Source organism: Miscanthus floridulus, chromosome 4, assembly GCF_019320115.1.
Source record: "Miscanthus floridulus cultivar M001 chromosome 4, ASM1932011v1, whole genome shotgun sequence".
NCBI lineage: Eukaryota > Viridiplantae > Streptophyta > Magnoliopsida > Poales > Poaceae > Miscanthus > Miscanthus floridulus.
This window is the reverse complement of record NC_089583.1, coordinates 92868762-92884696: the sequence shown is the minus strand read 5'-3', so window position 1 is coordinate 92884696 and position 15935 is coordinate 92868762. Positions and strand designations below refer to the sequence as shown.

Genomic DNA, 15935 nt, shown 5'->3' with positions numbered 1-15935 from the left:
AGGTGGATCCAACCATTTTCCCCATTATTATCCTTCATCTTCACTAAACCACTGCATGTGGGACAATGCTCTCTAACTTGGGCCTTGTTGGGTGTAGTAGGGATTGGAGGAGATTGGAAGGGCTTGAAGAGGATTAAATCCCCTACAAGTTAAAATCCCTATCGTTTCCCTTCAATCCACTTGAGAAGAGGATTAACCAAACAAGGCCTGATTGGAAGGGGATTAACCAAACAAGGCATTAAGGTCAACCCTTTGGTCTCCACTTGATTTTTTTCCCTCTTCTGACAATGCTACCTATGTTTATGGATCCATAATAATAATGCATACATTAGGGAGGTGGAAGCCGACCACACGTTAAATCTTGCAGAAGCCTTATATATCTCCTCCATTCATAATCCAAATGGGGTGGTGATTTTTTAGTCGAAACCAATCATCTCAAAACGATCTACATCTTTCAAGTGATAAATTATGCATTTGAGGCCCGCACCTATGCAGCGGCGGCGGCTGCTCTCTCGCGCGCCTGTTCGCCAGCGGCGATGGCTGTTCACCTGCGAGGCCGTGGTGACGGCTCGCCCACGGGCCTATGCACGGCGGTGGCTCGCGTGCGTGCTTATTCGCGGCAACGACTGCTGCTCGCCTGCGTGGCCATGGCTTGCGCACGCCCTTGTGCGGCGGCAGCGGCAACTTTTCGCCTACGCGGCCAGGGCGCCTATTCGCGGTGGTAGCTGCTGCTCGCCTGTGCGGCAGCGGCGGCTCGCGCACGTCTCTGTACGCAGCAGCGGCGGCTCGCCCATGCCCCTATGCAGCAGCGACGGCGGCTGCTCCCAAGCGCTCCTGTGCGACGGCGAGGGCGGTGGCTCCCCCGCGCCCATGCCTGTGCGCTGGCAGCGAGAGCGGCGATGAGGAAGAAAATGATTATTTTCAAAATAGTCCCTTGTGAAGTTTGTAAATATTGGTGTAATTTAAGTGTCTGGATGATTTTGTTTATAACCACCCTTAATCTTTTCCTTTTTAAGCAATCAAGTCGTATCTTTGCACGCAAGTCATGAATCTGTACCTGTTTGGATGAAAAATAAGACCCAAACAGAGTTTGAGGATAGGATTAACATAGTTTTCTGAGTTCGGGGACTGGAATGACACGAGGAATTGTCATAAACTTACTCTTGCCTAATACATAAGATCCAAAAACCCGGCGCGCTTTTTTTTTCTTATTTGGTTTTGCTATTGTGCTGATACCCAATGCGTTCTATGATAACACTTCGGCCTTCGGCCTATGCGAAAAATCCTAAGTTGGGAGGCTCTTTGTGGTTCGATCAAAGGACCTTCTCTTCATTGTTCAAATGAAGCACAATGTTAGTATCCCAAATAAAACTTTGTAAATCAAGTCTAGGAAACCGAGATTTCAAATATGGTGGAAAATTTCAAAAGTCTAAAACAAGATTTCAGTGGTGGTTCAGTTTAGCAGAACCAGCCTTATAAATAGATTTTTTGGAAACAATTTTGTTAGACAAATAACCCCCTTACAAAATATGTTTTTAGTTGCGCGTTGCCTCGGCCACAACCATCGTAGAAAAAGTAGTTTCAAGATGGTTTGTTAAGATCTACCCGCCTCTGAAAACGTGGTTTAGGGGACGGTTGTCATTAGAGCAACCACCACCGAAAATCTTTTACTAGGGTGGTTGTCATAGAGCAAGCACCATTGAGAAATAACAATTTCAAGGACGGTTGTCGTAAACCAACACCAACCGCCCCGAAAAAATGTATTTTCAAGAATGGGTTCATGATTTACTAATGAAACCATCTCTGGAAATGTTTTCATGGACAGTTTAAATGCTCGACGCAATTCAAAGGCCATAATACCTTTTTACAATCGATGGTATAAGCGGTGGTTTTATGAACTGGCCCTGAAGATCATTTTTGATGGTGAGCAAAAAAAAATTGTAGTAGTGTTGATCTTTCGACTAAACTATGTTTCTATGAGATAATGCCATATGAAATGCATATGGAATGCCAGGTTGTATATTGAACCAGTTGTGAAGCTTCCAGTTTCATAACCATAGACCTACAAATACAACAACCCGATTCAGTTTCCAGCTGGTAAATGGTGTTACAAACTTGTTGTGTAGATGCCATTTATGTTGTAGTGCATCGTGGTGTTTTTTTTGAAGACGTCACCGGAGGGGAGAGACCCCCACCGAATGGATTCCATTGATTCCGGCAGCCAGTAGATGGAAGGTGTCATGGCACACTACTACAAAAAATGTTTGTCGCAACGGGATAATTTTTTTGTAGGGGGCGGCTGGTGATATAGCCACCCCTACAGTGGGCGTGCTCGAGACCCATGAGACCAGCCGCCCCTACAAATAGAACAGTAGGGGCAGCTGGTGATACGAGACACCCCTACAAATGGGTCGATTTGTAGGGGCGGCTCACTCACTAGCCACCCCCGGTGGTTGCTATTTGTAGCGGCGGCTGGTTATTGAGCCGCCCCTACAAATGCCCCACGTATAAATAACTGCAATTTGTAGGGGCGGCTCAATCACCAGCTGCCCCTACAAATGACCCACGTATAAAAAACTACAGCCCCTTCTTCCTCCTCGGATCACTCACTCCAACCCATGAAAAAAATGGGAGGCCTTGGACACCTCCAAAAATTGCTCTACTAAGGGGGAAAGGTTTTGGTCTCAAATCCTTTGGTGGAGAGGTTGTAGAAGGTAAAAAAATGTTATTTCACATTTTTTTTTAAGTTTTAATGGTTGGTTAGTGAGTAATTAGAGTTTTGCTTTTCTCTCTCTTCTATGGTGCTTGAGCTACTTATGAAGCAAATTAGATGCAAGTTTTGAATGTACTAGGGTAAATTAGGTAGGGGAACAAGATCATACCCTTATTTGGTCCATGTTTCTTGATTTTAGTGAACAATTAGTTAGTTTTATGGATGTTTCATGTGCATGTAGATCTAGATCTAGGGTTTGGTTTTTTTATTAATTTTGTTTTTGTAAATTTATGTTTGATGAAATTGGACTAGGGTTTGCATGAAAGATATTGGGTAAAATATAATTGTTGCTAATTGTTGTCTTTGAAATTGTTTATTGTAATCAACAAATATGTATTTTAATTATTTATACATAAATGGGCCATTAATTAATTTTTCTCTACCATGGTGTGTTTGTATGCTTCGTGTAATTATATTTGATTTATATTCATATATATCTAAAGTATATACAATTATTCTCAAGTAATTATTAATTTGATTCATTTATATATATATATATATGACTAAGTAGTCCTTTAATGTTTGTTAAGGTTCGTTAAGGTTCAAGGCAGGTTTTCATGAAGAGGTGGATAAATTTATTGAAGCCGTAGAGAAGCATGCAACGACGTTGATAGAGAATAAGGATATAATTATTTGTCCCTGTAAAGATTGCAAGAACCGTATGGCATGGACAGATGTGACTATCATCAGATCACATTTGATTATGCGAGGATTTGTTGAGGACTACACAGTGTGGATTCATCATGGTGAAATAGTTATTGTTAACGACGAGGATGAGGAGGAATACGACAACGAAACCCTAGAATCCCTGTCCCAATATTCAGTAGAGCTTGATGCATGAATGGATCCCGAGTTTGGCAATGAACAAGGTGGTTGTCGCGTTCATAAACCCGGGGTCTCTCATGGACCTGCTTCCCAGCAAAAGCTTGGCCCAACACATGATGTTGCGAATGACAAGCAACTCCTGGGCCGGTCCAAAATACCTAATGACAAGCCAGAAGGGCGATCTAGTCTCCGACCGGAAGGCCTGGCCGAGAAGGAACAATGCTCGCTTCCGACTCTAGCCCGCCTCTCCGACCAGAAGGCCTGGCTGCGAAGGAACAGCGCTCGCTTCTGACTCTGGCCCACCTCTCCGACAGGAAGGCCTGGCCAACGCTACTTCTGACTCTGACCCACGTCTCCGACCGGGGATGCACCGAACACTACTTACAGCTCTTCTCTGACTAGCGCAGTCGGAGCTGACTAGGACCAACCGACCGGTGACGCCTACTCGGTGAGGACCTAGGAAATGGACGAAGCAAGTAAAGCAGGACACACAAGTCAACCACAAAACCAAGGACCATACCCTGTACACCTGTAGGACAGTACCGACAGGACATGTCAGAAGGGTACCCTGCAACCTTTCAAGCATGTTAGAACCTAAGCAGTGTTGTGGGCACCGACGTTTTGCCCTATAGTGTTATGGGCGCCATCAGTTCCCATACCAGGCGAACATGGTAAAATTCCCCACATGCCTCTAGGCATCAACAGTGTTGTGGGGCACCATCATTTGCCATACATGGTGAATGCGGTAAAACATCCCACATGCGTCTAACATAAATAGTATTGTGGGCGCCTACCATCATCTTGTACCCGATGGCGTGGACAATAAGACTTAGTAGCATACATACTCTTTCTCTCTCGCTTGTAAGGCCGTCCCCTTCATCTATAAAAGGGGATGCGCTCTCTCCCAACAAGGAGGATAGATCGAGAGAACTCAAAGGACTCTCGGACGATTCGAACAACGAATGATCGATTCACCCTCTGCTAACTTTAGACACTCTAAAGTTACACAGAGCACATGCTCAAATACTTAGTACACATAGGAGCTCCCGTCACTCACGGCCCTTCAGTCCAGAGTCCGACCAGACCTCTTGCACCCCCCATCTTTCTCCCTCTCATTTGTAAACCCATAGCAAACTTCGAGTACCTAGGCTCAGGAATAAACAATGTTCGCCTAAACGGTCGTTTAACCCATTTAAACACCATGTAAACGCTACACGGTGGTGTGCCGTTTCCGTTTAATTACCCGTTTACCCCGTTTAATTGGCCATTTAGCCCGTTTTATGGGACATTTTGCCCGAATAATAGCTAAACGGTAGGTGACCGACTGTTTACCGTTTAGCGTTTAGGAAAACACTGGGAATAAAGTCATCGACCGACTCAAACTGGACGTAGGGCACGTTGCCTGAACTAGTATAAACCCTGTGTCATTGAGTGCTAGGCCACATCCGATCACAACGTATGGGAAAACTACAAATATTTACGTGTTGGTCACTTTCTGCACCGATAGTTGGCGCCGTCCGTGGGGAAGACGTCGTACGTTCACGCTTTTTGGTCATCGGATGGCCCACTTTTCTACCATCTTTGCCATGGCGGGCTCAAGCGATACGACTCGCTTTGGCTTGCTATAGTTTCCTGTGCTCCCACCTGTTGGGATGTGGTTTCCTCCTAGCCTCGAGCCATCCTAGGCCTTCCTCTTTGGAAGCCAGGACTTTGTCGCCAACCGGCTCGGCGTACTACACCTCCGTGAGGAGGCACTTGTTTTGGCGCCTATCGGAGGGGCACCCTCGACCGGCTCTGGGACTCCCGGCGACTTCAACAATGAGGCCCCTACGCTTCGCTTCGAGCCCACACTAGGCTCAAACCTGGCTATGAGTAATGTACGCTTTATTCTTTACTTGTTTTTTACTGTTTTCTGCCCATTCTCTAGAGGGACCCCGTTGTCCCTACCACGACCACCATGCGACCGATTCCCCTACGGCCTCACGTCCCCCATGGATGCATAAACCCGAGGGCTCCGAAGGATGCTAGCACCGCCCCCTCTCACATCCGAATTCGTGGGGATGGTGAGCTACGCTCCTGCCTCTTTTCATGACCTCATGGATAAAGATGTTGAGAGTGATGGCTCTAGCATCGACGACGTCGTGGCACCTAGCCACCCTCTATCTCAGGAGTGCGCTATGGTAGATGCTCCGGGACAGCCATCGGTGGTGGCGGACTCTCTATAGACCCACACCCCTCCAGACCCTCACATGGATGCCCTCACGTGTGCCTTGGAGCGCGGCGAGGAGCTACGACAAAGGCGACAGAACCAGCCACCACCTACGCTGGCGTGCTTGGCGCACCACGACATGCCCTGTGCACGTAACCCAGTGAGTGACGCCTAGGGTCACACCCGCCAGGTCCAGCACAACATCATGGATGGGGGGAACGATCCCCCATAGTTCACTTAGGCCGGCCAGAACATCATCATGGTGGCGATGCTTCTACGCGGCCTTCCCGAGCTTGTCGACCCACAGGAGCAAGCGGTCCACCGGAACCTCTAGGCGCTGGTCGAGACCGCCACCGTTCAACAGGCGGAGAGCTCCGCGTCATGACACTGACTCATGGCCTCTCTCCCCACCAAGGGAGTGGGGATGCACTAGACGAATCGCTCCATCCGCTCGCCGCTGCAGCCACCAGGCGTGGAACAGGAGGGCACAGCTACGCCATAGCCTAACCCAGTACCTGCTCCACACCAACCGCCTATTCGTGAATGCCTCAGGCCGAACCAAGACGCTCACAGCAACATCAGTAGCCAACGTCAGGCTCGGCATGATGATGATGTCCATCGGGCGGTGGTGAGAGTAGACGACATAGGCTCCAGCCGGACCATTGAGGGGACCGGTGAAATGCACCCCAAGCGTGGTCACCGACCCAACAACCAGAGTCCCAGCCCAGATGGCCCGGGACCACGGGCCTTTGGCCAGCGCATCTAGAGAGCACCGTTCCCACCGCGCTTCCAACTGTCGACCAACATCGCCAAATATACCAAGGAGATGAATCCGGGTATATGGCTCAAAGACTTCTGGCTCGCCTACTGAGCCAGGGGAGAGGATGATGATCACTTCATCATTCAGTACCTCCCCATCTCCGTGGGGGAACATGTTCGAGCATGGCTCGAATTCCACCCACACGACAGCATCCATGACTGGACAGACCTCAAGAGGGTCTTTGTCGGGAACTTCCAAGCGACGTATGTCCACCCTAGAAACTCTTGGGACCTCAAGAGCTACTAGTAGGAGCCCAGTGAGTCCCTATGGGATTACATCCTTAGGTTTTCAAAGTGGTGCAACTCCCTTCCTGATGTCATCGACATGGACGTCATCAACACATTCCTCCCTGGGACAACCTATAAGTCCCTGATCCATAAGCTTGGCTGCCTGAAGCCCCATACCACCCGCGACCTGCTCGACGTCGCAACAAACTACACCTCTGGTGAGGAGGCGGTCAGAGCAGTCTTAAATGGAGGCCAGGATAAGGGTAAGGCCAAGCGTGAGGACCAAGATGAGGGCCCCTCCACACAGAGGGGCAAGAAGAACAAGATGGATTGGCGCCGATAGGCCAACTCCACGTTGGTCGCCGTAGCTGATCGTGTGGGCAAGCAGCCCTAGTAGGGCCTGCCTGACCACTTTGACAAGCTCATGGATAGCCCATGCACCAACCATGCTTACCCCATCAAACACCTCTACAAGGACTATGAGCTCCTCAAGCGTTTCCTACGATAGGCCAACGGGCCAAAAGAAGGAAAGGGCAAGGAGGCAGTAGCCAAGAAAGGAGGCATGGCGAGAAAGGATGGGAACGGCTTCCCCAACCCCAAGGAATGCATCATGATCTTTGGGGGTCTGATGCCGTCTACTCCAAGCGCCAGCACAAAGTGTGCTACCGAGAGGCGTGCGTCTCCAAAATGGTCGTCCCCTCCTTCATTTGCTGGTCGGAATCTCTGATCACTTTTGACCAGAGGGACCATCCATCCCACGTTGCCAGACCAGAATGCTACCCGCTCATCATCGACCCCATCATCCGCAAGAAGCGACTCACTAAGGTGCTGATGGACGAAGGCAGCGGCCTCAACATCCTCTACGTCGACACCCTCGACGCCATGCACATCCCTCGGTTGAAGCTCCGACCGACAAGCTCGCCCTTCCACGACGTGATCCTAGGAGCGCACGCATACCTGCTATGGCAGATCGACCTACCCATCATGTTTGGTAATCGAGCCAACTTCCGCTCGGAAGTGCTTACCTTTGAGGTGGTGGACTTCCTAGGGTCTTACCACACTATCTTGGGGCGCCCATGCTATGCAAAGTTGATGGTGGTCCCCAACTACACCTACCTAGATTTGAAGATGTCAGGACCGAATGGCGTCATCACCATGGGTAGCACCTTCAAGCATGCCTTCACATGCAACCACGAGCATTTCAAGCTCGCCACTACCGTCATCAACTCATTTGAGCTCCCGTGGCTCGGGGAGTCATCGACCCCAGCAATCCTGGATTGCAATAAACCAACCTCCTTGATGGCCTTCCACCCACTCGAGGAAACTAAAGCGGTGGGGACCGACCCCACTGACCCTACCGACTGAAGGACGACAACGACGACATTCTCATCAACACTTAGAATATTGAACAATTATGTCATTTCTTCCCTAAAAAATCGAGCTTACCATTTTTTCATTCAACATTCGCTCTTACAGAGCACCCCGGCCTGAACACTTTTGGCCCGGGTCGCTCGGGGGCTCCACAGAGGTGCAGTACCACCTCTCTTTTTGTTTACTATCATATGGTAAAATACCTTTCTACCTGAACGAAAGGGTAGTTCGTTCCTTTAATTACCTTACGTAACTTTGCTTTAAATATTCTGACCTATCGCACCCCGCCTCTACCTATGGTTATGAGCAGCTGAGCCTTGTGGGCCATGCCTAGGCTATTAAGCTTGTAGCCTATGGGATGAACGGGCAGGTGCAAAAAAGAAAGAATAAAAAACAAAATTATGCTAAGGTAAAAATAAGTAACGAATGGGACAAGCTTCCCCGAATGAAGTGATTCCATCACAAAAACAAAATTGATTGTATTCATTAATACACAAAAACATTTACACGGGGGCTCCCCCATGAACTTAACTTTTACATCTGCTAAACTACTTTTACTCTAATTCCTACTGTGGCTGCCCGGCGGCATTGGTTGACAGCGCGACCGGCGAAGGTAGGGGTTGCTCGCTCTTCGGCTGGATGACACTCGGCTCGGTCAGAGGTGGGGCGACGTTCACTTCTGACCCAGGCCCCACTCCATCCGTAGGCTAGGCAACGTTCTCCCAGCGTGCCTTCGGCCATGCTCGCACGATGAGCATCCATCACCCACTACGTGGAGACTTGCTCGGCCACCAACTGTGCATGTGGCAGCAAGCTCTCCTTGAGCGCATGGATGTCCTTCGCGCTCTAGCCGTCGGCATACCCGCTGTAGATGGCGGCGAAGTCCAAGCTCAGGTGGTGTGTCACCACCGAGGTCAGCACCCCTGATGTCCCATAGAACATCCCATCATAGACGAGGGCCTAAACCTCGTCCGAAACCTCCACAAGCCGGATGGCGGGCGTGCTGGTACTTGGTGCTGACCCAAAGACCACTGAGATGACGAGCTAGGCAACATTGCGCATCTGGTTGAGTTCCTCCTTGAGAGCACGTCGCACTTCGAGGGACTTGGCCAGCGCCTCCGCATTCTAGCCAATCATCGCCTTAGCCGTCTCCAGGTCCTGCTCCAGCGACCCAACCTTTCCACCCAGCTCTGGAAGAAGGATGACAAGCTCAGAAGCAAGCTAAAGGAAGAAACCAAGACATCAAAAGTGGAACAGGTACATATCAAGGCGGGTATTCTCGAGGATGGAAAGTATCTCCTCGTACCAAGTCACCTGCTCGCACAGCCGAGCGTTTGCCTCCTTGTAAGTGCATCTAGCCCTTTAGTGGGTTTTGGTAAATTGAATGACAACACAATTAAAGGTCTAATAAGTTTGCTAAGTGTTGAACAGGAAATTGAGTCTATTGCATATACTTGTGGGTTGTGTATTAACAAGTATATACAAGGTTCAACTAGTAGGCAAACTTGATGATATGCCACATTATGTTAAAGTGAATGCCAAACTGTGTATTGTTGTATTGGAAGTTTTTGGAAGCAATCTAGTTCAAGCAAAAGACAACAATGCAAATGGAATCAATGAAATGGCTTTTATGTTGTGGGATATCATAGCATCATGTGAAAGCAAACATACTTGGTAAATGACAATGTATAGTGGATATAAGTCGGTCTCTACATTGGTTTGCTTACATGGATGAATATATGAAAGATCAATTGGAATGTCAAGCCAAAATGAGAAGGGAATAAGGAATCGTGAATTAGCTTGACCATATTGATGTTGATCCATGTATGTCTCTATGTGAGACAAACTAAAGCTTGATTGATCTCAACATTCATATCTAGAAAATATTCAAGCAAGGATCAAAATATTGAAGAAATGGTTTTCAATGGATGCTTAATATAATGTGACTTAAGTATGGCTTGATAGGGTGAAGATAGCAAGGAAAGGGCTTCGAGGTACTAAGCGAAGGTGAAGGGCAAGCGACGGCTTGGCGACCGAGGTACCATGGCTAAGGTGAAGAAGAGAGTACTTGCATTGAGTCGAGGTACTAATCAAGCTATGAGGAGTCATATTGTGTTGAGGATCAAATCATTAGTGGAAGTGACTTGAAGCCATGAAGGTGAACTCATATGTATGGAAATGGTTCAAGTCACATAATCAAGGTATAATGAGAATGAGGAAAACATATTCGATAATAGAAGTTTTCAATTGCCAAATGAAGTGGCAACCAGCTCAAAGGCATTTACATTCTTTTATGCTTTGAATTTGAGTTTAGGAAAAGCCGTACTATAAAGAGGGATTCTAGTACAGTTGGTCAACTATGCAACCAGATGCTCAAAACTACAGATCTATATCCTCTTACCCAGCCAAAGCAGCCAGCCAAAAATCTCCTAGATTCTACCTGTTTTGGCTAGGGCGGCAGTGCCGCCCATAAACGACCGTTGGGACCCAAGAGGTATAAATACCATTTGGGCCGGCCCACAATAGAGAGCCATCTTCTCCAACGGTTCAGTTTGAAACTGAACAGACCAAAGCTCACCTCTCTCTCCTCCATTGTTGCTCCTTCATCCCTCAAGCAAATCCTTGATTCCAACCATCAAAACTTGAGAGAAAAGGCAGCAAAACTCGATTGGAGAGAAGATCCACTGATTCCCAAAGTCTAAGAGCATTTGGTTCATATTTGGCCAGTGGTTCTAGGGTTTGTTACTCTTGGAGCTTGCTCCTAGCCGGCTAGGCAGTCGCCCTTGTGCTTGCCAACTTGTGTGGCAGCCTTGGGAGGTTTGTAACCTCATCCTGCAGCTAAGAAATTACCCCTCACTTCAAGAGTTCATTCTCTTGATTTGAGAACGAGGGCAAGGCAAGCCTTGGTGGCGAGCCAATCCTTTTGTGGATGCCTCAACAACGTGGACTTAGGCAAGCCTTGGTGGCGAGCTGAACCACGGGATAAATTTTGTGTCTCGCGTGCTTCACTTTGTGTTCTTGCTGGTTCAACTCTTTGCTAGCTGTTGTTAGGGTTTCGTAGCTCGATCCTCTCTTGTGTGAGATTTCTGTGGTATCCAGTCTTCGAACTAGATTTTGTCTTTCTGTTGTAGGATTGAGCAGTTGAGAGGGTCAGGTTACTATATGTGAAATCTCAACACTATCTGCTTTATTTTTGAAGAGCGGCAGTGCCGCCCTATAAGGCCGGCAGTGCCGCCCTCTGTTCTAACAGAGTTTCGAGTTGAATTTGCAGGATTGAGCAGCTGAGAGGGTTAGGTTACTATCTGTGAAATATCAACGCTGTCTGCTTTATTTTTGAAGAGCGGCAGTGCCGCCCTATAAGGCCGGCAGTGCCACCCTCTGTTCTAACAGAGTTTCGAGTTGAATTTTTACAGGCCTATTCACCCCCCCTCTAGGCCTCCTAGGCGACATCAAGGTCCTTTCAATTGGTATCAGAGCCTGGCTCTCAATTTCGGGCTTAACCGCCTTGAGAGAACGATGTCGACAAGTGAGGAGGTATCTCTAGAACTTTTACTTTTAGATAGCTCAAATTATACATCTTGGTCTGCTAGTGTGCTTGATGTTTTTAGGACCATGGGTCCTCAAATAGAGCAGATTGTAGATGTGAGCATTTCACCTCCTCATGATGATTTGATCTACCTATCTAGAGAGGAAGTGAAATGCTTACAACTCAATGCTCAAGCTGCTAATGTCTTATTTAGTGCTTTGAGTGAAGATGTACTTGATGCTGTCATATTTGGAGATGGTAAACCACTTGGTGATGCTCATATCATTTGGACCACGCTCAAGGAAATGTATGGCAACTCCAAATGTGAAGAGAGCAACCTCTCATTGGAAAAACCACTTGAGGAATGCTCAACTTCATCGACAAATGATGAGCCTCAAGTGATTCTCTCAAAAGGCCTATTTGATCATGCCACATCCACTTCCTCGCCAACATATGACTTATTGGATGGTAATGAAATAGTTGGTGAGAACAATATTTTTACATGTGGTACTTCTACTTTCTTTAGTTCTTGTGAGACTAACATTTTGAAGGAAGAAGAAGCTTGTGATCGGTGGAAGCCAAATGATGAATCCACCTTACCAAGAAGCTCAACTCTCTATACCACTTCACATATCGGTCTCATGGCAAAGAAAGAGAAGAAAGTGGCAAGTGAGAGTGAGAGTGACAGTGACAGTGACAGTGGTAGTGATGATGATGAGATCAATCAACACCTTGCACGTCTAAGCAAGAAAGACAAGTTGATAGTGATCAAGTTCATAGAGAAGATTCAAGAGCAAGAAGAAGATCTCTACAAGCAAGAAGAGCTTCTCATTGAAAAGATCAAATGCTTGGAGAAGTTGACCAAAAAGCATGAAAAGCTTAAGTGCTCTCATGCTAGCTTGGTCCAAAGGTATGAAAACTTGTTAATTGAGCAAACTCATACTATTAACTCTCTATCTTGTGTTGCTCAATTAGAAGATCAGAATTATATGCTCAAAGACAAGTTGGAAAGGCTTACTAGCAAAAATGAGACTTTGCAAGAAAGTCATGATGGGCTTTTGTGCTCTCATGAGAAGCTTATGGAGTCTCATCTCATGCTAGAAGTGGCTCATGAGGTTGTGGTAACAACTGGTAAAATCATACCAACCTCACACTCACAAATGCACATATACACAAGTTTCATCTATTTTATCATGTGCTAACAAGTGTTGCTCTCAAGCAAGCCAACCTTCCGTTGAGCATGTAATTGTAGAAACTTGTGATGATTTCATTGCAAAAGAAAACGAACAGCTCAAGGAAAAAGTTGAAATGCTAAAAAGGGACTTGATTCAATGGAAGGGCAAGTGCAATGCTCAACCTTCTCAAGATAACCATGAAGACATGGTGAAGAAGCTTGAGAAGGGATCAACCGATGCATGCATCAAGCCTTATCAAAAGGGTTACAAGTCCAACAATGGCAAAGTGAAGGGGATACTTAAAGAAGTGCAATCTGTCCAGAATGCAGTAGTTCAGCCAGCTGCACAGACTACGGTAGTGCCGCACCCCAAGGGCGGCAGTGCCGCACCTGGACAGAACAGGAAAGTTCCCAAGGCCATCAAGGTGCAACGTCAATCAAAGAAGACTCTCATCACTTGCTTCAAGTGCAAGAAAGACGGTCACCATGTCAGAGATTGCCCCTTGAAGAAAGAAGAGAAGGGCGTGAGCAAGATCCAAGAGAAGAAGAAGATGGCTCATGTCAAGTTCTCCAACATGGGACACAATGCTTCTATGTGTTCCAACAAGGTCGATGATCAAGCCACACTTCCAAAGAACAAGACAAGAAGAAGCAAGAGGAAGTGTTATGGTTGTCATGAGAAGGGACATGAAATTGGCTCATGTCCTAATAAGAAAAGTGAAGGCTTGTCATCATCAACAAAGAGGTTCATTAGCAAGGTAGCAAGCAAAGTGCAAGAAGAGAAGGCTAGAAAGAACAAGAACCGCCTATGCTACACTTGCAAAGGAAAGGGACATTTAAGTAAGGATTGTCCCATGGGTAACACTTCTAAGCTCAACTTGTCAATTGATTTAAATATGCTTAGGAGGCCCAAAAATGACACTTGTGCTAGAAAGGTGATTGGTTCACCATGTGCTAGCACACAGGCCATTTGGGTGCCTAAGTCTCTTGTGACTAACCATAATGGACCCAACATAGTTTGGGTACCAAATTGTGCTTAGTAAGTGTTGTAGGTACTTGAAGGTGATATGAAGCTTCGGGGTGCTTGAGCAAGTTGATTGAAAATATTCACTCAAGCTATCAATCAATTCACATTGCATATTCTTATATGGTTGACCCGAAGATGAATCAATGGAAATACTTCAAACTTCATATTCACCTCGGTAACTAGTACCTAACCCTTGCTAGCTAGCCACTTGACATGTGTAGTCTCTAATAGTTCACAAATATATGTGTGTTTGTGAATTATTAAGAGTGGCTAGAGTACTTCAAGTCTAAGTGAATCATTTGCCATATGATGCTTTTAATGGCTCTCTAGTAGAGCAAGATCTTATTCATGTTGTAGGTAATGAGGAACCACCTTGTGGAGCAATCAAGAAAATGGCCATTGATGATATAAGACCACAAGAAGTACATGCTACAAAAGTGGAAGCTCCTCAAGTTGTTGTTGTACCAAATTCCGCTGACAACTCTGATGCAGAGGTGCAGCACACCCCTGCTGCAAATCAGCAGGGCGGCAGTGCCGCACCCAAGGGCGGTAGTGCCGTCCCTCCTACATAGTAGCAGCTGACTCCACTCTAGTTTGTGGACAAATCTACAACCTTCATATGTGCAAGATGAAGATGAAAAGACCACCTCATCCATTACAATCAAGAAGGGTGGTAACATCTAAATCTCAAGTGCAATTTATTTGAAACTAAACTCCTTTGTGTCTTGTGTAGCCACTTAGGATAATAGAAGCACTTGAGGATATTCATTGGTTGCTGGTCATAGAATAGAAATATGATCAAAATTGAATTGATCATCCACATCAAGCAACATAGGTGACTTGACTTTCCTTTGTGGACTTCAAACCAAGAAAAACAAGATGAAGCAAGTTTATGTTCGTGCACATTATGAGTTGGTTTGATGGATTTGGAATCTTGGTACACATTGGAGGATACAAGTAGATTTCAAAATGGCCAAGAATAAAGAATCAAGCTCAAGTCAAGTAAAGGGACTTATTACTCACAAGTCAAGAACTTCCTACTTGATGGAATCTTGTCATATGTTAGATTGCCAAATTCTCATTCTCATCTTATGGGCATCTACATGCTATAATGGTTGTGAGTATCTCTTGGCATAGTTCAAATTGATTACACTATTGTTGCCATGACCTAGACATAGAGTGAAAATCTCAAGTTCTTAAATGAATAAAGTGCTATGTGAGAAATTCAAATACTTAGAGCACTTATAAAAGGAGACTTTAATCTATGGCTAGAGTTGTGAGACTAATCTTTCTCTCTAAGTGATTTATGTAGTCTCACTAAATGAGAATGTGTTTCTCAAATAGAGTGTGCTATTATATGAAGGCTATCAATCCAAAACCATGTGATGTATTTTCTCTCTAGCTAATTTGGATTAGATTTGTCTATGTTAGCCACTCACCATAATATGGGTTAAATCTGCCCTTTGGACTTAAATGACCAACCATGCACATTTACATTTCCATTCCACTCAAAAGAATGTGCATGAGACATCAAGGGAGATTTAGTCCATGTTATGAGGTTTCTCCATTTTGGTAACCCACTTGTCATCCACATATAAATGGTTACTAAATGGAAAACTAGTGCTTGTGTTACTAATGTCTTCTTGTGATTGAGCTTATTCATAGAAAATCAATAAGAAGATGTTGTGCTAATTTAATTCACAAGCTTAAAGGTTATTCTTCACCTAAAGAAAGATGTTGCTGCTAAAGGCCATTTAGATCAAAAGTTTCAGTTTCGCTTGAATCAAGTTTGAGGTTGATTTGAATAAGCTATACAAGAAGAATTCACAAGATTACGAGTGTTGATGAGAGGACTGAATGGATATAACATCTTGTATGTATTCTCAACTGAAATCACCTCAAAGATTGGACAGGAAAAGAAGAAGAATCATCGATCATCAAATCTGTCCAGAAAATTGCAAATCTGAGTTGACTGCCTTCAAG

At 45.9% G+C, this 15935-nt stretch overlaps 1 protein-coding gene across 1 annotated transcript; it reads left to right on the top strand.

Moving 5' to 3' along the window:
• The first annotated feature begins 11741 nt into the window (after positions 1 to 11741).
• On the top strand, positions 11742 to 14169 carry LOC136548827 (uncharacterized). The gene is made up of 2 exons (XM_066540208.1): positions 11742 to 12453; positions 13214 to 14169. Exons 1-2 carry the CDS (start codon positions 11742 to 11744, stop codon positions 13963 to 13965), a joined length of 1464 nt encoding a protein of 487 aa, XP_066396305.1. The 3' UTR covers positions 13966 to 14169.
• The last annotated feature ends 1766 nt before the right edge of the window (positions 14170 to 15935 follow it).